We start from the raw sequence: 22,960 nt of genomic DNA, 5'->3' as shown, positions 1-22,960 counted from the left end.
CTGCTATTGGCTGATTTTTCAGCCAGCTTCCCTGACCAGCTGAACTGCTGATCTGCTGCCTTAGGCAGGTCTTGAGTTCTTGGGAGGGCAGCGTGTGGTGGTGGGTCTCCAAACCTCCTTCCAGGTGGTTCCAGAAGATCTCTCCCTGGTGGCATGGGGTGGTTGTGGGGCAGCTCTACTGGGACCCACAGTGGCCCTGGTGAGGACCCTCCCTGTGCTCCCTTCCATGGCAATAACTGCAGAACGCCAGGTAATGAAGGAAGGAAAGGCTGAGAGCTAGGGTGGATTACATTTTTCTTCCTCTTAATTCCTGAGGGTAACTTCTTCCAAAACTCATTTCTGTCTTTGTCACTGGGGAATTAGAGGTCTCTCTCTTCGCTCAGAAGGATAAGTGTACCATTACTAATCCTTTATATACCGCTGCACGCTGCACTGCTGCTCCCATGCATGTCTATCTGCCTTTATGGTAACTGTAACCTTTTCTTGAACCAGAGATTTTCCTGAACAAGAGCCCTTTGGGATCTCTGTGGGCTTTCCTAGATACATTTTTAATAAACACAATAATTTGACTGCAGGCCCATTACCTATCCCCTGTTTGTTCTATGGGATAGTCATTTCCATGCCTACGAAAGCACTAACTCATAGGGCAATCAGAGGAAGAATGACAAGCAGGACAAAATTGGTGTGTGCTGTGATAAGGCAGTCCGTCTTCGGCATCATGCACTGTTCCGTTATGTATTGCCTGTAAATAATGGCCTTGAGAAGATATTAAATCTTTAGGAAAAATCAAGTCTAATTGTAACTATATTTTTGTTTTTCATTTTGGTTTATATACAGTATATGACTTTTGCAGAGACATTTTTATTCCAGGAAAATGACAGGCCAACAAGAAGCCATAATTGCACTGATTTTTAGAAGTGCCTGCATTACTACAGATCTGATGTACTGCAAGACATGAATCAGAAAAATTCTATTAAAAAATCTCTTGAATGGCTGACACAGGAGTATTATCCACAATGATTAATTTGACTTGGTCATTATGAACACAGACAAGTCTGACAAAATTGCATTTCATTCCCCACTGAATTCATAAAATCACTATACACATAATAAGAAGTTATAGTTGTGTGCTATCCACTATTCTTGACAGGATTCCAGTTCTGGATAAGATGCTGATTAAAAAAAAAGAGGGAAGTGGGGGGAGAGGGAGTTGGGAACCTTTTTTAAGACCTACAATAGGGCTGATTTCTTTTGCTATAAATTGTTCGTAGAACTCCATTATTTTTAGCTTTTTTTTTTTTGTGGTGAAGTAGTGATGCAAGTCAACCACAGCTTGGGTGATGTAAAAACTGAATGTAAGCTATGAATACTCATAGCCAGTTCCCTGCATTTTCCTTGCTGCTTAGCAGGATGCACCCCATCATGGCAATCCCTTCACCCAAGTAGCGCCTACCCAAGGAGATCCAAGGTTTGTAGGGCAAAAGCGAATGTTCAGGACCTTGGTGTCTCTTTTCTGTGCACATTTGGCTTTATGAAACTTGTATAAAGGGCTTCTTTTCACTGTCAAATTTGGTTTAAACCATTCAGAAGGGATTGAAGGATTGAACCATTCAGAAGTGTTTACAGCACAGGGGACAAAGGGCAGGTAAGATGAGGAAATAAATCTCCAGCTCCATTCCAAAGACAGTGATGTCCAGCAGCACTGTGGTGGATGCTGGCTGTCTTCTAGGGTTCACCATAGCATGCAGAACATGCATCAAAGCAACAATAGGAGGAAATGATGAGAAACTTACAGAGCATTAAACAATCTGATTGATTGCTCTTTGGGTGAACCAACATTCGTTTGGGATTTAAATCTCACACTGCAGGAAGGAAAGGAGCATAGAGGTTTGAGCAGGCAGGTAGAACCCAGTTTGCTGCTGGTTGTGGGGCTGCCTGCCATCCTGCTGGGCTCCTGGCATGTCTGCATGCTGCTGGAGGTTGTGCATACACTTCCAGCACATGTTTACATTTGTACAAGGACTCATTTTTCCCTTTTCAACTGCATTCCCTTAGTCAAAAACCTGAACATGTGAAAATGAGAGTAAAAGGGGCTGGGAGAACATCAAAAACAATTTGTAGACAGTATGTGGCTGGCTGTTAATAAATACTTATTTACAGTATTCCTCCAACTGTACCCAAGGAATTCATTGGTCCCGCTATTCACAGGCGGGATCTCCACGTGCAGAGATGAGGCAAATCAATTTCCATTGCTAAGCCCCAGAGCTGCTGACGTGGAATATCAGCGCTGCTTCACGTCTTGGCATGGGGCTTTGGAAGGCACAGGTGGGAGCGCAGCCTTTGGCAGCCCCATGGTGAGCACTGTGCTGTGGTCCTTGCTGGCACTGGAGCGCTTCTTTGGGGTTTGCAACATCCAGGTGCCTTCCACCTTCTCCTGCACCTGAACCAACCTTGTTGCCCTTGTGGCTTCAGCACTCCATGCTCTCCATGCACACAGGAACACAAGCTTTGTTGGTGTCTGTTGTGGTAGCCCTTGGTCGCACTTGTTCACAAATAGCAATGTTATATTCACTCTGCAGACTTTCCAGCCTACTTTTTGTTTGTTTAGCCCTATCTGATGTCTGAAATTCCCAGAGGGTCACGTTCCTGCGGCAATAAGCTCTCATGTTAGCTGCAGGAAAAGCTTCGTTAGCAGGTGAGGGGTGGGAGAGTCCATGGCGTTTTGTGTCATCTGGTTGATTAGGGTGGGATGAATCACATCAGTCGACATATTTTCTTTGTACCTTACTGGGTATAAATTTTCTTTCTTAGGCTTGTGTTTACTGTTGAGTGTTATTTGACAGGGCAAATATTTACCTGCAATAATGCTGCAAATCCCTATCCTTTCCACTGTGAATAATATTTTCTCTGAATCAGTGCTTGGCTGCAACTCCTGGATCCTCATGGATAATCACACGGAGCATGACTCAGTGGAGAATTGGGGTCACTGGATGTTTGCCATGCATCTGAGGAGAGCAGTTCCCAGGTCCTTGGTCAAGTCATGTCTTCTATGATTAATAGCAGTGTGCAAGGGAGAAGTGGTGCTGGCCAGCTGTAGAGTGTTTTTTAAAGAAAGGCAGTATTTCCCTCCTCATCCGAGAAGGAAAAGGCAGGAGAAAGCTAAGGGCTTAATTTGTGGTTGTGCACAACACTTGTAGCTCCCTCAAGCTACCTGCATGGTGGGTTCTTGGTGTCATTCATGATAAGGTAGTGATTATGGTTTTGGCCGGCTCCCAGCCAGCCCTTCGAGATCTGGATGGTGTTCAAATACCTGGATACTGGAGCTGCACAGTCACAGTGCGGAGGTGGGCAGATGGACCCTAAATGGTCCAGGAATAGGCTGTTTCCCAAGCCTTCCTCCTGTCTGCAGCACGCTGATGGAGCAGAGCACAGTATGGTTGTGTCTGCCCCACTCTGTAGCAGTAGCTGTGTGTTCCAGTAGTGTGTTCCTTGTTGCAGGAGCTTGCATGGTCTTACAGCTGTAATGGGTGCTGGTGGTGGAAACGTTTGAGCAGCTGAGGGAACGGGTTGTTCAGTGTGGAGAAGAGGATGCCCAGGGGAGACTTACCACTCTACAGTTCCCTGAAAGAAGATTGTAGCATGGTGGGCCTCGGCCTCTTCTCCCATGTAATAGGATGATAGGTAAAGTGATAGGATGAGAGAAAAAGGCCCCAAAGCTGTGTCAGGGGAGGTTCAGATTGGAGATCAGGAAAAATTTCTTCTCCAGAAGAGCAGTGACGCAGTGGCACAGCTGTCCATGGAGGTGGTGCAGTCACCATCCCTGGAGGTGCTCAGATCCCTGGAGATGTGACACTGAGGGACGTGGTCACTGGGCATGGTGGGATGGGTTGGGGTTGGACTGGATGATCTTAGAGCTCTTTTCCAACCTTTTATGATTCTATGATTCTACTTCCAGTTTGCTGATTGCCAGCTGCTGACATTCTAGGGTGAAAGCTACTCGCTTCCCTCCTTGGCCCACAGTTTTCAGTAGCTTAAGGGCATTTGGAGATGTCTGCAGCTTGATACCCTTTTAGTTCTGATCCTTATCTAGGCATATGGAAGAACATCCAATTTTAGTGTTAAAAGTCAAGCATCCCATCATGGGACACTGGAGACAAGCAGAAGAACCAGCTTTATCTCTGTAAAGCTCTCACTTCGTCTCCATTTCCACACAGGGCACTGCCAGCTGCAGTGTCCCTCCCTGCGAACCTCATGTGGGCTGCCTGTGAATTCTATGAGGGGTTTTTGGGTGCCTTAACATGTCTCCTTCTGTCAGAAAGCATCAGGGGTCGTGGGCAGCCAGAGCCTTGCTCCCGAGCAGCTGAGGTCGCTGTGTTTGCTGTGCCCAGAGCAGAGCAGGCTGAGGGGAGGGCTCATGGCGGCTGCGGCTCTTCATAGGGAGCAGAGGGCAGCGCTGAGCTGGAGAGGCCTGGCAGGGGTAGGCTTGTTGTTTCAGCTGATGTCAGTGTTTTAATTCGAAAGGGAATAATGTGTAATCACAACAACTGTCATCTGCTTGAGAGCAGAAAATCCCAGATCTGCCGCGCTCGTTGTGCGCTCTGCAATGGGCGGCCTTTCAGCAGGGAGAGCTTCCCGGCGCCTGGCTTGGGATTCCTGGTGGGAGGAATGGGTTCAGGCCAGCTCGCTAATCTAATTTGTAATGTATCCTTATAACGTATAATTGGCTGTTTAATTTAATTCAAATTAACATAAGAATAGAAAACAGAATCCACCACGCAGCCCGGGCGGTGGTGGGAAGGCACATGGGGTGTTGCTGGCAGGAGACTGGGGACGATGGCTTTTGTGCACGCATGTGAGCCCACCCTTCGTGGGCATGGATGCATCCCCATGGCCATGCCAACAGTGTGCCACAGTAACCCCCTTCTCCCCCCCGTCCCACCCTGCCTCTTCTCCCTTCCCTATATCTCTAGCCATCTATTTAAAACACATATAGAATAAGGGCGGCCTGTTTTGGAAAATCGTTCTTCGCGATGCGGTGTAAAAGCTGGCAGGCGCCGAGGCTGATTATGTTGATTGGATATTGTCTAATCTGATTTTGATTGTGTACAGCTTTGATTGTGATTTTGATAGGTCTGCACAATACTGTAGCTCTTCGGAGGGCTGTGTGAGTTACACAGGGCTTTTTTCTCCCAGGCTGAATACCACAGAGCAAAGAATGTGCAGGGGGAGCAGGGGCAAAACCGCCTCAAAGCCCTTCCGTGAGCTGCTTTGCAGCAGCACAAGCAACTTGTAGTTTTGAAGAGAGCTTTAGGAAACTTTGAGTGGGTTTTACATAATTTAGTTAAGCGCAGAAAAGCCACTTTCTTATATACCTGATACCAAAATAAACCAGTTGGAGAAACAAGTTTGCTGTGCAATGATTTATTTAAATCCCTTTCCGTAAAGCGCAGAGTGAAATCCTCTTAAATAGCTGGAGAAGAATTTATATACCTCGAAGAGTGTAGCTCAAATGAAAACTTAACTGCTAGACGTATTAAATGGGATCTGTCTGCTTTTGTGTGCAGCCTCTCATCCCCCTACCTTGCCAGCACAATACCACTGCTAGACAGAAGCTGGCTGGAAAAACAACTGGGCTTGAATTTCCCCTGAACAATAACTGTTGATACAGAGCTAGCTCAGCCTGGTCTCCTTCTTATATTTCTGGTGTACTCGTGTTTCTCCAAAGCTAGTGGGAATTTCACGCAAATGTGAGTAATTGGGTGGGATGTGCAGCATATGTGCTCTGCTCTGTTTTTGTGATGGGATGAGAGGAGACAAGAGGTGGATTTCCGCTTAGCTGCTTCTCCTACTGGATTCTGAGCTCTGATTAAAAATGTATATATTTTTAATTTTATTTTATTTTATTAAGGGTTTTCTCCCTGCAGTCTGGGAGTGGTAAAGAGCATGAACCCAAGTGTGAGCTCTGGGGCAGTGGATTAATAAAGCCTGAAATGTTCAACTTGTTTTGCACACGCCTGGGGTTTTGCTCTTAAATTGAGTATTAAGTCAAAATCCAACCATGAAACTAGGTGATCTGAGAAATTTAGCTTAAAATCCATGTGTGTAATACTATGGCTAATCAGAATTTCATATACTATAATAATAAGTGAAACAGTAGATCTTTAGAGTAAGCCTCCTCTGCCAGACTCATTATATTCTGCTTTCATAATTAATAATTTTGGATAGATTTACACTTACTTTATGAAACAAATATGTTGATATAAAAACACACCGGTGTAACAATATCCTTTCTTTTTTTCCATACAAATTGGAATGCTTAATTTTATACAAACCAGCAGAAAGCATGAGAAACAAAAGAAGCAGCTTCTCTGCACATTCATGGGGAATATTGGTATGGAGATGAGGGCATGCTAATCCAAAGCAGATTTGTATGAGAATGTAAGGAAGGACAAACCTCGGTGTGGGGCACCATCAGGCTTTCTCTCTCTAGAGGAGTTTATAACCTGGTAAAGGGTTGCAGCAGGGATGAAGGGGCAGTGAGCAGTGTTCCAGGAGCACTGGAGGCTTTCAAGAACATGCGGCGTTCTGCAGTGGATGGTGCACTGCCCATTACCTGGCCCCTACTTGGTTATGACTAGCTGACGGCTGGGCCTGGAGCTATCTTTTCTGTTAAAACAAGAACATTTTCACTGGGATTGTGCTTTTGTATTTCGTACTCAAGCAATCGCTTTTATTTGCTGAAGCGACAAGGCAGTGATGCATTGTGAAATGTCTTTTTCATGTTTTAGACGTATAATAGTCAGAACGAGAATAATGAAGACTATGAAATCCCACCCATCACACCTCCCAACCTCCCCGACCCTTCACTCCTGCACTTGGTGGACCATGAAGCTGGATATCACTCCCTGTGCCACAGCCTGCCTCCAAACAGCCTGATACCCGCGTACCCCTACCAGAACATGGACCTGCCTGCCATCATGGTCTCCAATATGTTGAGTCAGGACGGGCACCTCCTCTCCAGCCAGCTACCTACGGTCAGTGACTTTCCCCTCTATTTATCTTTCGTTAAAGCCATTTCTATACATCATGCTATGATTTGATTGAGAAGTTATACGTTTAAAGAGATGTTTGCACCGGGGATGGGGATTGAGCCTCCTGCTTGCCACCCCGTGCCCTGCTGCAGGAGTGGCTCAGTGGCATTGGCAAGAGGAGCACGGCTGCCCCACAGACAGAGAGCTTTCCTCTTGATTTCCAGGAGAACAAGATCCCTGCCTGCACTTGCAAGCTCAAGTTGCCTTTTGGCTCACACAGTGGTAAGGTGATACCTTGCAAAGTTTCAAATGATGCTTCTATAGGAATAAATAACACAGGGATAATGAAGTAAAGGCAGCTCTGGGAAGAAACTTTGGGACTAATTAGGCATTAAGACGCTTCTGTAGCATCAGCATTGAAGAAAGGTTTTCTCTTGTTTTTTTGGCAGTGGTATTGAATTAACACTGGAGCTATGTAATAATATTTTCCTCTTTAGCACATTTAGCCCTATGGTTAGTTTTCTACGTTGTTTCTCTCTAAGATCATTGATTTTCATAGGTGCTGTTGGAAGGCATCAATATCAAACAGAGTTAATTTTACTTTATTAGCATTGCCTGCAAGTCTGCAACTGCTCTAGCTAGACAGCATTTGGTGTCGATTGCTTGAATAGATAATGGTCTGAAAGAGAGAGATATTTAAATATTTAAATGGGATATTATCTCTTAGGCTAGGAAAATCCCAAGGCTTTGTAAAGTCTTGGTGCATCTCCAAGTTGCGTGGTTAGTGTGTTTAAGAAAAACATCATCTTCTGCCTATCAATATTGAACACGAGCGTATTTCTATGAAATTAAATATTACTTAGGTCTCTGTATTAGCTTTTAGGTTCTTAGGTGATTAAAACATTCATTTCTGAGACAAAAAGAGTCAATTTCAGATGAAATATTTTTCCCTAGTTTAATTTAAAGTGCAACCCTTTTTCCTGACCCTTATTTTCATAACACAATAATTTTATCCTGTGTTGATTGTCTCATTTTTGAGAGGTGATATTGCACTTATAAATCACTTTCTAAAATACCTAAAGAAACAAGAATAGTGGGATTTATTAAACAGCTTCTGTATGTCTGAAATAATTTATTTTGGAGTAGTCCTTGGGAAATGTTCTCTTTCTTATTTTATGGTACTGTTTTACAAATGCAGCGTGGTGACAATAAATCAGGGCTGAACCGGAGAAGATAAGAAAGGGGCTTAGTGGGCTGTAAACATAGAATAGAGAGATTAAGATTTTTTTGCCCCTTACCACTAAAATAAAAAATCCAGTGAACCCTGAATTTTCCGGCCGATAGTGAATTGAAAGTGCTTAGTTTTGAGTGGAAACCTCCGGATCTGCAATACATCTTCAAAGGTCCCAGCAGTAAAGGAAGTAGATCAGGGTGCGAATGGTGTTGCAATGTCAAGTTGAAATTAAATCCTGCCCTCCCCTCCCGTCAAAGTTTTTTTTCCATGCTGTCAGACCTGAGCTACAGAAACAGCTCCCAGCCCTATTTTTTCCTGCCCAGCTGTGGTTTTGGATGCCCGCACTGAGTTCCCCTCACTCCACTATAGCTCCACTGTGGCAGGATTGTTCTCTAATTCTATTGGGAGCAAGGCGTGTACAGTAATTAAATACAAGAAACGGAGCAGATTTTTAAGCCTGTGTCACTGACATCACCTGCCCACGTCCCATTAAGCCTCAGCTCTCTGGCTGAGGCACCATGAAGATACTTCAGGCCTTGCTGCCTGTCACTGTGCAACATGCAACCTTCCCCAAATCTGCCCAAAAGTTCATCACATTCAGGTGGGAGTTGCAGCACGAAAGGATTTGATAAAGGAATCTTTGAATCATAGAATGATAGAATGGCATGGGTTGAAAAGGACCACAATGATCATCTAGTTTCAACCCCCCTGCTATGTGCAGGTCGCCAACCAGCAGACCAGGCTGACCAGAGCCACATCCAGCCTGGCCTTGAATGCCTGCAGGGATGGGGCATCCACAAAAAAGGAAGGGACTTATCTGCTTGCACTTCCAAAAAGAGTCCAAAAATGTCCCAGCATTGTCCATACATTGAGTTAAGCCTCTCAGTGCCTCTGCAAGGGATGCAACTGTTGTTCCCATTATGCAGGTGAAGATCTAAATCAGAGCAGTTTAAAGCAGCTGCAGGAAATCCCACAATGGGATGAGAGCTAGAGAGTGAAGGTGAAGCCTTGGGGAAGGCATGTTGTAGTTGTGCTGGGCAAAAGAAACAGTTGAAAAAATCTTAACAGGACAGATTATTCTCTCTTGCCATCTGTTTTTTTTTGTTTTTTGTTTTTTCTTTTTTTTGCTATGGAGAAAGAGGAGGAATGGTTGGAGGGAAAGAAAACAGGAAAGATGTGATTTTCACTTAGAAATGGTCAACACTTAGGGAAATAGGAGAGGAAGAAAGACCTGTTTTCACATAAAGGGAATAACTTTGCCCACTGTGAGCGTCCTCTCAGCTTTTTGGTGTCGGAGGTGGCTGTTGAGCCCTCACAGGGCTCTGGTGGGTGAGAGCTGGGAAGCGCCGGCCATAGCTAGAGACAGGCAGCAAGGCGGGGTGCTGCTGGGAGAAGGAGCTGCTGTGAATAAATGAGATTTCAGAAGGGATTTGCCAGAACCTATTTGACAGAAAGAAAGGGTGATCAAGGTCAGAGCCCACGAATCTCCAGCACAGTGCAAACATATTTCCATAAATATTAGATAGCGGCGTGTCTCTGCTCGTCAGGTGGGATGGGTGCCCAGTCCGAGGTGCTGCACCCTTCTCTGTTGGGTAGAACTATGGCACAGCTGTGTACTTTTGCTGGGGGAAATGTCATTTTGGACATCCCAAGTAGCAGCTGTTAGGAGCAAGCATTGACTTTGTCATCAGTGTGAGAGTTTGATTGGAGAGACTGGCAACTTTCCACGCATCTCTGCTCCCTGGTGCTTCTCATGATGGGAGATGTACTTGACTTTATTTCTTGACGTTTGCACTGGTTGTGGCTGTGAATAAGGTACCCAAAATCAGCCTTCCTCACTCTTCAGCTCTTCTGGAGGAGGTTGTAGCAAATGCTGTCCTATAGTCCCTCCCTTCCCCTTACTGGGAAGAGAAGGAGAGATGGAGAGGTTGGAAAGAAACTATCCCTTCAGCTCCGGGTGATGAATTTTTTCTGCTATCAGCAAGCTGGTGCATCAGCTTGAGTGAAAAAAAAAAAAAAGAAAAAAAAGAAAAAGAAAAAATAGAAAAAGGCTCCAGAAATATCCTGGAAGTGTTTCATTTCAGTTTGAGCAAAACCAGATCATCTGAAAAATGTTCAAAATCACCAGTGGTGAGAAGCATGTTCACAGTGTAAAAGATGTCAGATTTCTGGTTAGGTCTGGAACCTGATTGCACTGGGTTACTGTCTTTAATTATAATTTCCTGGGTGTTCCCTCCAGGGAGGAGAGGTTAAAGGCAGGAGGAATCAGAGCAGCGAGGACAAATGCAGCTCTGAAATTTCTGGAGTTGGTTGGCTGGCTTTGGGTAGCTTGGCTTTGGAAACCAGACTGCTGTTATCTAGCACTATGGGGCTTTTCTATGGAATAGAAAGAAAGGGAAAATAAGAAAGAAAAATAAAACACAAGACCAAGAAAAATTTCAGCTGTAACACACCTACCTGTCTTCATGTGAGAAATGGAAATGAAAAGCAGCCACCTCTCAGAGCCAGGGTTGTGTGCCTGCCTGGGCCACGGGGATGGTGGAGGTCTCTGAGGACAAGCATCTCGCTGGTCACCAGCAGAAGACCCTGAGGAGGTGGTGGAGTCACCATCCCTGGGGGCTTTCAAGAAGAGGTTGGATGTGGCAGTGAGTGGCATTGTTCGGTAGGCAAGGCGGTGATGGGCTGATGGATGGACTTGGTGATCTTAGTGGTGGTCTTTCCAACATTAATGATTCTGCAGTTGTATAACCTGTTCCAGCACTGGCTCCTGCATGCAGGCTGCTGGCTAGAGCATCTCCCTGGCCAGTGCTGTGGGTTTCTCTTCATCTCCCATCCTTCCCATCTTTTTGACTGGAGCCCAAGTCACATGAGGGCAGGAGGATCTCTGTCTGCGTAGCTCCAGCATGGCCTCAGTTGTGGGAACGTGGTGAGGACACTGGGCTGGATACGCACAGAGCTGCAGCTCTGTAGGTGATAGAGATGCTCCAGCAGGCAGTGCTACTTACACGTTGTTGGCAAATACTTCCAGTGCATAAATATTGCAATAATTTTAAATCATTGCCTGGTGAAATAAGTTATTAGAAACAACTCTGTTTCCAGCAATGTCCTGAGCATGGGCTGGCACCATGTCACCATGTCACCGGGAGCAAAGGGTTAGCAGATCCCTGTGCCCTGGCACTCCCATGTGTGTGCTTCAGGTTTTGACTCATTTGCCTTTCTGCTTACTAACAGTTCACTATTTAAAAGCTAAACTCCAAACACAAGCCTTGGTGGAAAATAGCAATAACACAGCCGTACGTGAAGGGCTCTTTGTATTAAACAGAGCCCTGTTTGCAATTCCCTGCTAGTGTTTTTCTCAGAGGCAATAAATGAAAGAAATATGTCTTTTTAAATTTTATAAAACTCAGAAAAATGGTTTTAAACAGCTTTTCTTCACCTCCTATAATTATTTATTTTCAAACAGTCCTTCAGGGTAATGTTCCGTTTTCTTATTTCACACTCCTTTTTCTCATAAATGAACCATCACTTCAATAAATCATTATGAAAACAGAGACTAACACAAACCCTGAAAGGTTGAAAGATTTATGTAACACATTTATGTTTTCCATTTTCTCATTCTGGTACTCCACTGCTAAAGCTAAGCTAATAAAAGCTGCTATTAATATTTCTTGTTGCCTAGCAACCGCAGAGAGGGAGTAATAGCTTTAGCTAGAAAAATAGATGACCGATAAGGAAAAATTCAATTCTTTTATTATCTCAAGGGAAAATGGGCTTTTACTGGAACATTATGATGTACGAGTGCAAAGTTGAATACAAAGGATATTTTTTCAGTTGTTTTTCTATTTTTAATGAACGTTATTTTACCTTCGCAAACTTGTTTAAGGCGTTTGCCCCACCTACTCGTGAGCTTAATTTAGCTACACCCACACATGCTGCTGGCTCTGATGTCTGTTGGCATTTCATTTGAAAGCCCCTTCCCTCCATACTCCCCCCCCCCCAGCCCTATTGCTAGTAACGTTTCGCTCCAGGTCTGACAAGATTCCCAATCAAAGAGCAAATTGTTTGTGTGTGTTTTTAAGAGCAGGAAGGGGCACGGTCTGGTAGTTACTTGGGGAAGTTCTAGCAGCTGTGGCTGAGCCCTGTGTGTTTGCAGAGAGCAGACGTCCTGTTTCTGGCCACGCGTGGTGCTGGGTGCAGAGCTGGTGGTCTCTATGGGGACATACCTCCTCCTTTATGGGAGAGCATCCCTGGGACTTCTCATCCTGAAAACCAGCCTGAGCTCTTTGCTCGCAGCTGCTGCAGCTGCTCCATGATCCAGGCCAGGTGGAGCAGGAGAGCTCCAAATGGTGATGATTGCACCAGGTCCTATCTGTGCCAGTGCTCAGACGGCAGCAGGGCTGAGCATGCAGCGAACACGATAAACTGAGCTGCTACTAGGGTGATTGTGTGGTTGGGCCTCAAGTTTACCCCTGGGTATCCCATCTCTGTGATAAGAGAAATAAGAGATACGCTGTTGTGGGTATGTTGTGACAGCTGAGAACAAAGCAGATTTGCGTTTTGGTTGGTAATAGGAGATTGACTCCAGGGAGGAGACAAGATGCCACCTTTGCCTGCTGGCTCTGAACACATTGATCTTCTGCTGGGACTGGGGATCTCACATGGAATCTGCTTGGCTTTCCTCCCACAGTTTCCTCCTTGCAGGATCTCTGCTCTCCAGCAGAGCTTATGGTCTGCACATCTCAGCCCCGGATCCCCTTTAAGGTCTCTGTACAGAGGAAGGCTCTGAGACTAGCAATATGCACGCAGTGCTTGATGTTCCCTGGGATCGTAGCGACAGAAGGAATGGCCTTCCTGAGCCTTAGGGCTTCCCCCAGCCAATGCCAGGTTCTTGCCGAGCTGTGACAAACTCTACCTGGCACAGCAAGGGATGAGCTGCGTGGAATGTTGTCATCTGCTCCTAGGTATCACCTAGCAGATTTTCCTGGGTATTCCCTGTAAATTACCTTTGCTATTGTCAGTGTTGTATGCTGTTATAATAACAATAAAATTGCACATCCCTGGGCCAGAGCCACAGGGTACAAAGCCTATGGGAGGAGATACCTCTACCTTGACAAACTCCCTACCCAGCACAGAAGAATATCACTTAGGAGTAAGGTAACAGCCAGAGATGTGCTGGGGGACCTCAGCCTGCAGAAGCACAGTGCTGGTTGCACTCTATCTAGATTTCTTCTTCCCCATCCATCCTTCCTGCCATATGCTAGAGTAACTGCCGCACACTCCTGTCTGTCCTTTTCCTTCTGTCCATAATCAGGGGGTGGAGGAAAGTATTAAGGTGTGCTTCTACCCAAAGCAGGAAGAGGCTCACATTGTGCGTGTGCATGCCTGCAGCGATGCCTCTTGTCTCCTTTGCTTTTGTTCTGCATACTGTTACCCCATCTCCTCCTGCTCATCACTTGACCAGAGCTGCGGCAGGTCTGATGCCAGTGCTGTAACAGCCATGGTTATAGAATTATAGATTCACAGAATGGCTTGGGTTGGAATGGACCTTGAAGATCATCTAGTTCCAACCCCCTGCCACGCGCAGGGCTGCCAGCCTCTAAATCAGATCAGTCCAGCAGTGCTTCTGCACCACATGGGGAACCTTTTCCCTATCCCACAACGCCCTGCTCACCTTTCCCCTCTCCCCTCGGCTGCTCAGTTCCATTGGCAGCCCCACCACTTGGAGTCACCCCATCGGCCACCGTGGCCCCATGTGAGTGTTGTCCCCAGACCCTGTGGCTGATGGCAGTCCTCCTGCTCTCCTCACGTTGCACACAGCCGGCCATTAAGCAGTTGCAAAACAATTTGCTTTGCTTTTACGGCCATTTAAAATTTTACTGATTTTTAAATGCGAACTTCTCAGGAACAATCATCAGCGCAGTAAACATGCAGCTTGTGCAACACCACCGAGGAGGCTCGTTGTGAACAGCATGTGTATTAGTAGTGTAATTAAAATATCAATTACGCTGCGCTGACAGGTTGCCAAATAACTGGCTTTTGTGCACAGTAAACTTAATCACTCCTCAATCCACTCGCAAGACCCGCTGCAATCTTGGTGCCAAACCAGCACAACATAAAAACAGCATTTGCTAAAGCGCTGCTTCAATATTACTTTGCGTAATGGTGCTGCACTCCATCGCTGGTATCATGTTCTGAAAATTATCTTTTAATGTACAATTTGTATTGCTGAGAAATGTCACTTACGTCACAGAACGTCTCGGCGACATAAAATCCGAGATTTATTCCTGTCATTTTTTGTCTCCTCTGCCATGTTGATAATAAGAAGCCTACTTTGTGTGTGCAATGCTCATGTCAGTTTTGAAATTTGGGGTTTCATAAAAGACAGTAGTATAAATAAAACATGATATAAATTAAAAATATAGTGGAAAATAAAATCTGCGAGTTACAGTCGCAGATAAAATAATACGGCGTGAAGGGGGTTTTGAGAACAATACCGAGTAACTGGAAGTGTGCAGGGTAAACATGCTAAAGATGTGGGATGGGCCTTTTTTAAGAACTGATTCTGATCTTAAAATGCGTTCATCTTTGCATACATAGGCATGCAGATGTATTCCTGTCGCTTAGCCTGGTTTTACCCCGTGGATTTGGGTTGTCTGTCTCCCAGTGATGACATTTTCCCCCTGGATTTGGAAATTCAGGAGAGGATTTCTTAGGAGTCTGGGATGTGGCTTTAGGAAAAGAGTGCCCAAACATGGCCAATTCTCACCTTCCCTTGGAGGATCTGTCACTTTGGTCCCAGAGAGAGAGCCAGGGATGTGCTTGGAGCCCCATAGGCTGTGCTGTGCCTGGGGACCATCTCTTCTCTCTCCTGCGGTGTGTTTGAATCATATCTGCCATCTTCTTCCCTCCTACTCCAAAAAGAGTAGGAAATGATGTAAAAAAGTAAATATCAGATAAAAATACAAAGGCTGAACAGTCAGAATATGTCAGATTTACCTTTGCCCGTGCAAATTTAAGCGGGACATTGTAAAGCATCGTGCCTTTAATTGCAGTGTGAGATAAATGGTATCCAATCATCTCTGCTTAAATATTGGTCTTTGGTGTGAAGCTTTCAGGTCCTGTTTGGACCCTGTTGGGAACAAGAAGTAAAATCAGAGCTGTATGTTTCCAGGGGCTCGCTGCTAACCAAGCCCTGTGTTTGGTTACAGTGATTTGGTTGCACCCATTTGATCGCACTAATTGAGTTTACTAATTTCCTGCACATGAGCCAATGGCATAGGATATATAGGGACTTGGGCCATGCACAGGTAGATGTGGTGATTTCCAGCAGTGACAATCCCCCAGACACGACTATGCACCCTGTCCTGCATCATGCTCCATCACTTGTGGCAACGTGGGGATGTAAATCAAAGCCAAGCTTTTGCTGTCATCTGCCTGGGTTGGTAGCAATGGCATGACCCAGGGATGTGGCCTTGCCAAAGAGGCATGGCTAGCTCCATCCCAGTGGGTGCTTTACCTGTATTCACCCTGCCTGCTACCCTTTCTGTGCTGTGCTTTGTGACGTGCAAAAGACCCTGCCTTTTTCATGTTCCCATATGCATCTATAACCCACTTCCCTGTGCAACATAAAGTCACTCTGAAGTGCATCAGGAAGCTGAGAGAAGAATGATTCCTGCCAGCTTTAACCAGCAGCACTTTGGCTGCAGGACAAACCGTGCTGTCAGTTATCCCAGCAAACTAGCATGTCTGTCAGCTTCTTGCACTCCATTCTGAACATTTTGATCAATGTTGCAGCCCCTTTTTAATTACCCTTATCCCCCAGATCCACCATATTTATCTCCTAGCTGTCATTTGCCTCCTCTTTGCACGTTACCGGGTTGCATTATCCTGCTCTGGCAATTACTCATTGCCTCGGATCTTCATTGTCAAAAGAGAGGATTCATGTACCTTTGAGGAGCATTCCCAATCCAAGCTGTGCTATGCTAAGTGGCTCTCAGTACCTTTCCAGAAGTTCCATTCACAAACAACCCTACCCGTTTTGGAGGCTGCTGAGTGCACACCTGGGGCAGGAGAGCACAAAAAGGATGGAAATTTCCACAGCTTTTGTTTCAGACAGAGAAGTTACAGTGACTATTCACTGCTGTAGGTGTGTACACGTTGAGTAAGTCTATTTTATTATTAAAATGGGAGCCATTTTTAGAGGCAAGTAACAGAAAGTGCTTACAATAAAAATAATAGGCTGGAACTGGCTTTGTTGTGCAACAAGATCAAAGAGCTCCACCAGCCACGTGGCTCAGCTCGAGGGAAGGGAGAGGGTTTCTAATTGGTGGTAAGATTTCCTCCACTGGTAAAGGTGTATGGTAGTCCCAAACTTGTATTAGGAGTTCTTTCCACCTGTCAGGTGTGCGGTGATGGTGGAGAACAAGTAACAGGAATGGGAATCTTGAACCAGATTTCCCATTCTCCATCCTGATTCTCAACCAATGGGGTGGGTGTGAATCTGGATGGGTCCAGAAGATGCAGAGGGCTTCTCTGAAAAATGCATCTCCTGGCATCCCTCCCATCTGCCTTGCTGCTGCAGCTGAAACAGTTCTCAACCCCACAGCCCAGGAAAAATCAAAGTTACCATTTAAATGAAGAATACTGCTGGAGAACTGCCTCTGTGAAGAGGTGTGGGATGCAGTGTCAAGAGAAATTATAATGATTGCTACAGATGCAGCTTGTCACAGAAAGAGAAAAATGTTCCTGCATCTGATGCATGGCAGCGAGCCAGTTGGTAATATGTCCGAGTGTTTCACTTTGGCTCTGCTGGCTGGAAAGCATTCTGTAATGCTCTGCCTGGCGGTTCGATTCGTCTCTCAGCTCTGCAGAATCCCATTACAAACTCTCCTTTTACACCGTGGAAATTGTTTGCTCTCTCTGACCGGCTGCGCGAGGGAAGGAGTGTATTGCTGCAATTCCTCAACATCCATGGAAATTGTTGGTGTTATACTTCACACTTATCTCCTTGCAGTGGGCATTTCTCATTATAGATCGAGACGTCCTGTAAGCAGCACGAGGCAGCTGTAAACATTGGAGGATGCTGCGGTGCGTGGAGTGGCTGCTCTGTGCAGTGGCAGAGGCAAAAATGGGTGGATTTGGGGTGAATTGAGGTATTGCATCAAGAAAAGGGAATAGCAAAGAGTGGGGCCAATCAGGGGGTGGCTGGCCTGATCCAGGATGGTTTCTGTAGAGAAGGAGCATGTTTTGCCCAGCTCACCCTGTATGACATTGTTGTCTGGATCAAAGTTGAAAGAAGGAGCTCTTAGGGATCCTTGTGCGCCTTGGTTTGTAGCAGGCTCTCAAAGCATTGCTGTGGCCCTGGATGCATTGGGTTTATGCTTTGTTAGTAACAGTGCTGGATGTAGGCAGTGAGGGACAAAATTTGTGGGTGGCACAAAGGAATGAGACAAATTTGGAACAGGAGAAACAAAGTTTGGAGAGAGTTAGACATAGGAGGAAAGTGGACTGCAGTGTTTCTAAGGGAGCTCAGTATTGTTAACTGCATAGAGATGAGTGTATAGAGTAAGCCTGCCAGAGGAGTTGAATTGGGATCATCTCGTAAGGGAAGAACAAGGAAGCTTCAAAGGAATTGAGATTTGGAAATTAAGAGCAATGGAAAGCAATTTTTTATTTTTTTATTTTTTTCTGTTCAGGTCTATAGAAATTTTGGGACTCCCTGCCTCAAGGAAAATGATGCACCAAAGAGACATTTTTTAAATGCTTGTGGGGATACCAAAACCATGGGGAGTTGCTGTACTAGATGTTAAACTGTGGATGAGTAGAAAAGGAGGAGAAAGTTGTTACATGTGGTAAACCTGAAACTGATGTCTAGCTGGAATTGATCTGAGCTGTGAGAGCACCAAGTCCCATCCAACACATTCTGTGCCTCATGTGGGGAAGGATGGAATTGGCCTGTGTCTGTTCTGGGCTAGACTTAACTCCTACTGATTTGTTGTAAACTGTTGATAAAACTGATGGCTGAAGCAGTGCTAACTGCTTTCCTTTCCTTGGAACACCACCAGGCAGCTCTCTGTTGCTTCCTCTGCATCCAAAGCCTGGGCTCTCTTTATCCTGACGATGTGGGGATGGAGATTTGGGCCTGTTCCCAAATTAAACCTTTGAGGTCTGTCCCACTGCTATCTTCCAGCACGCAGTAGTGCCAGCCCGTGAGGACACACCAGCTTCTGCCAGCCACCTCCTAAAGGTGCATGTTCAGGTTTGCATGTGCAGAAGTGGTCTCTGCAGGGACTGAGCCCCAGCTGTGAGCACAGCATGGATCTCATGTTCTTAACACAAAGCATCCATCTGCCAGCACCAGCCCACCTGCTGTATCACAGAGGTCTTCTGCCCTGTGCTGGAGGCAGTCCTGCACACAGCTCCAAGTTCCTCGCAGGCTGGGCTCTTTCATGGCTTGTTTCCACTTCTCTATCAGTTTTCTATGTCTGTCCTAGAGGCTCTCTGATTATTTCAGCCTGTGTTTTTTAGCAACCGACTGCAGACAGCTGGCCATCTGGTTAGCATTAATCTGAGGGAGGAGGCTGTGCTCTCACCTGCAGGGAAATCACTTTCCTTTCAAGATGAGTTCTCTAACTTCATGTTTATGTTGAGCTGAACTGAGGACATCCAGTTTGGGAGAGAGGGAAGCAGGGGTGAAAACAAGATAGATAGGATGCATTCCTTTCCCATCTCATCCCTTGCAAATCTAAGGGCTTGCTCTGATTTCTCTGTCTTGGTAGACGTGGTGGGATGGAAAGTCCCTGCCCTACCCCAAGAGATGGGGCAAGGCCATGGTCAGCCCCACTGGCGGCTGGGTTAGGTCTCTTGGTAGCATTGGCCAAGTTCACTCAGATGGAAAATCCATTCCTTTTTAAGGTCACATTTCATGATGGGATTTGTACTCCTGGAGGTTACTGCTGCCTCAGTGGCTGCCCATTGCCCAGCCAAATTCAGCCCCTCCGTGATGGGCAATGGATGCTTGCAGCAGTGGATGCTTTACAGCATTTATGGAGCATCTAAGCACGACTTGCCCCAAAGATGAATTCCCAACAGTGGAGCCCAGATAGGATGGAAAAGATTTTTTAATCCTTTTACAAATGACTGAACTGTTGGAGTACTGGCTGTGCTGGAACCCATACAGATCGTGTTAGGGAATTTGTAAGGCGGATTACAGAGATCTCTGTCCCACGCGGGGCACAGCAGATTTGGAACTTCCTTCTTTTGTAATTTAGCATCTGTGGTTCTGCCATGCTGTTTTACAAGGCAGAAATCCAATTCCTGAAGGGATAGAAGCCAAAGTTCAGCACAGAGTATTATGCCCTGATGAGGGTGTTGTATTAATGCCAAGTGGAAGAGCAATATCACTGCTGATTTATGGGATGTGTCCATGTGTGGCTAAGCAGCATGGTTCTGTAAACATTTCCTCTGCTATCCTAGCGAATATTTATTTTGTAGTTTAGAGCTGTATGGACAGGCCGGCTGTGGAAGGCATTTCGTGTGGAGCTGGACAAGGTCTACCAAGGGGCATTTTTAGAATGCATTTTTACTCTGGCTTCTCACAGTCCCAGAGGTGAGATGTGACCTAACAAAACTCTGCTGTGAATTCTCACAGAATTAAGAGGGAAAAAAACTGGATCTGCTGGGATCACACAGGGCTGCACATCCAAGCTTCATCCTGCAGGAATGGCTTGTGTGAACCTTTCTGCTGTGTGTTAACATCTTTAGGTTTGCCCAGAAAAACAACTGCCTACAGAAATCCTGCCTTTTGCTTTTGTGCTTTGGGACAAAAATCCAAGGCTACACTGAAGTCCCTTTGAAAATTTGGACTTCATGATCTGTAATGAGTGAGCGAAGCTGGAATTCTCCTGAGTGACAGTTTGCCTCATTCCCTTTTGCCTTACCTTCTCAGTGAAGTAGAAAAACCATACACAGTACAGTAAATTTAGTTCAGCCAACAGCAGCTCAGCCGTGCTGATTTATTGGAGCCATTCACTGGGAAATGCTGCACTTCTCTGGAAGTGGGAGCGCCCATCAGTTTCACGTGGATTTTTACTCTTGCCCATGAGTGGCCAAAGGATTTGGTTATTACAACCAGATTTTTGCTCTTTTGTCCTCAGCGTGATGCTGCACTCCATCAGCTGTCCTTGCAAGTGTGTGTGGAAGCAGAGGAAACATGAGTAGAGTCCTCGTAGTGGTTTTAAATCATGTCCCATTGTATCTGTATGTTTGTAGTGTTTGTTTTGTATGGGAAGTTGGCCATAGGATGACAATAAAGAGGTGCGAGGAAGTGGCCAGTAATGTTTTAATACCCCTTTGATCACTTGGCACACTTAGATGCCATGTGCACCACAAATAATAATAACTGGACTTCAGTCAGAGCTTACATTTAAGGTTCACAGAGGAAAAATTAGATGAATAACTGCAGTTATTGCTGTGGTAAGATGGCTCCTTTGTAGTAACGTATTCTGCTGTAATTTAAAAAGCATGGATCATTAAAATCAATACATATTGCAACCAGACTTCATGAGCTCCATTCTCACTCTCACAAAGACATGTCAGTCTTGTCAAGAGCTGAGAACTGAAGTTATGGGAAACAGCATTAGCTCAAGGAAGGCTGGATTTAATATTTCCTCAAATAAACCTTTCTCTAGCTTCTTTCTGGGCAGAAGTGCAAGTATTTAACATGAGCAGAGCAGACTTCCCAGCCTCTCCAAACTGATTATAAAGTAGGGCAGGCAGCAGTGCCATGAAACTGGTGAGATGTGAGCATGTCTTGTTTATGGGCTTATAATCGGCTTCTGGGAAAAAAAGCTTGGTTTATAGCCCCAAGCTGGAGCTGGGAGCCTGTCTGGTGGCTCTACCAGGAGGAGCTGGGGCTCAGGGCTCCCATCCAGGGGCTCCTTCATGTCTTGTCTCCCTGAGCCCCTTCCTTTGGGGCCAGGGCTGTGAATTTTTTCTATTTTGGGGCAGTGGGAAGCTGATCCTGCAGCTTGGTGCAGGGGATCTGACGAGGGTGTTATGAAAAGTCTTTAAGAGACAGTAGTTTACAGAGTCCTTTGGATAAAGAAATACATGTATGTGGAAAAAAAAAATCAGCTTTTCTATCTGAAGCCATCAGTATGGTTGCCAGGTACTGGGTAGTGCAGAGTTGAGTCATAAGCATAAGAACTACTAAGCGAAGAGCCCAGCCACTTTGTTCAAAACATTGCAAATGTAGACAATGCCAGCTTTGTGGGGTGATAGCCAGGTGGAAGCTGCTCTCCAGGACTGAAGCAGTCACCTGGCTGGCTTTGGCAGGGAAGAGGCAGATGCTCTTCTGCAGTGTGACTCAAAGACCTGTCTGAGCCTTGGGATGGGATGAGCATCTCTGTGGTGTTTCGAGGAGAGCTGGACACTGAGCTCAGATGCATTAGTCCACGTGTCTGCAATTGCACAGATGTTGATTTTTCCAGCTATTTAGCAGAGAGGCCCAGAAGCACATTGAAAGCTGCCAGGGAATTAGAAAAAGTGGAGAACATCTCAGCTGATGTCATCACTGGTGTAAACAGGTCCATGCAAGTGCAGCCATGGGGGAGAAAGGGATGTCTTGCATTTCGCATCAATCCCAGGGACTTGGATCCTCAAAGGATATGTTTGTATTGCCCTGTGAGGCTGGAATCCTGCAGAAGCAAAGGGCTCACTGGGAGCCACCTCTCTGGGTGTGCCACACTAGTGTCCTACTGCGCTCCTCAGGGCTTCGGGGAGAAGCAGCTCCCAGCTGAATGAAACCAAGAGCAGCTTCCAGAGGTGCGAACGCAGATTGCAGAGCTCACATGGGCTCGGCAGTACAGCCCTTCCCAGAGGCAGATCCGGATCCAGGATCAGAAAGGGAGTGAGGCTGAGTCGCACACTGACATCACAGCAGCACATGGCTGGCGTCAGAGCTGAGCTGGCGCAGTTGCATGCATTTGGTATTCCGGGCGAGCTGCCGCAGTGGCAGAGAAAATTATTCACAGATCAAAAAAAGAAAGGCATTAGCAGTACAAAGTGTCATGATTTTCTCTGTTCCACCACGAAGTTGAAACAAGACGCCAGCTGCGGTACATGAGAAACAGCTTGAAGGAACACCAACAGAAATGCACTGATTGCTCCTGAAAGCCCCATGCAGTTCTCACGGAGGGATCGCTCACTAATTCGTGGGGCGGTGCGGCCCTCCGCCGGCTCAGGGGGTGGATCTGGAGCTGAGCATCACAACAGGAGCGTGGCAGTCGTGTGTGTTCTGTCACTGGGAATAAAGGCCGGGGTGAGCAGAGGGCTGCCAGCCACCGCGCCGTAATTGAGAGATGTCAAACCGGCTTTTTGCCGTAGAGAGATAGAAGAAAATAAAAAGGAATATAAAGTTCACAGCGGAGATGCTGGCTGCTGCCATGCGCACAGCGGAATAGAGGAGACAGTCTTCAGAAATCAGATGCAGATACCAAAAGCAAACGCCACAATGAATGCTGGGCCCCATGATGAGGCTGTACTTTTAAAAAAGCGTCAGATATAACATTATGTTGTTGCCTGAAGTCTTTTATCAGGGGCTGATCGGCCCGAGGCGGCAGCTCTCAACAAGGATTTGCCGGTGAGGCCGTGGGCTGCAGGCACCAGTCCTGTCCCCAGCGGCACAGGTCCAAGG

At 46.0% G+C, this 22,960-nt stretch overlaps 1 protein-coding gene across 4 annotated transcripts in view; it reads left to right on the top strand.

The window, feature by feature from the left end:
* Positions 1–22,960, top strand: part of TOX2 (TOX high mobility group box family member 2) — a 113,775-nt gene that overhangs the window by 56,814 nt on the left and 34,001 nt on the right. For all 4 annotated transcript variants that reach the window (XM_085241524.1, XM_085241527.1, XM_085241525.1 and 1 more), the window contains one exon: positions 6,789–7,034. In XM_085241524.1, coding sequence (XP_085097650.1) covers positions 6,789–7,034 — 246 coding nt within the window. The remainder of the gene's footprint in view (positions 1–6,788; positions 7,035–22,960) is intronic.

Source organism: Meleagris gallopavo, chromosome 22, assembly GCF_905368555.1.
Source record: "Meleagris gallopavo chromosome 22, MGAL_WU_HG_1.1, whole genome shotgun sequence".
NCBI classification, from domain to species: Eukaryota; Metazoa; Chordata; class Aves; order Galliformes; family Phasianidae; genus Meleagris; species Meleagris gallopavo.
Note: the sequence above shows the minus strand (reverse complement) of the source record. Positions and strands in the feature narration are given on the sequence as shown.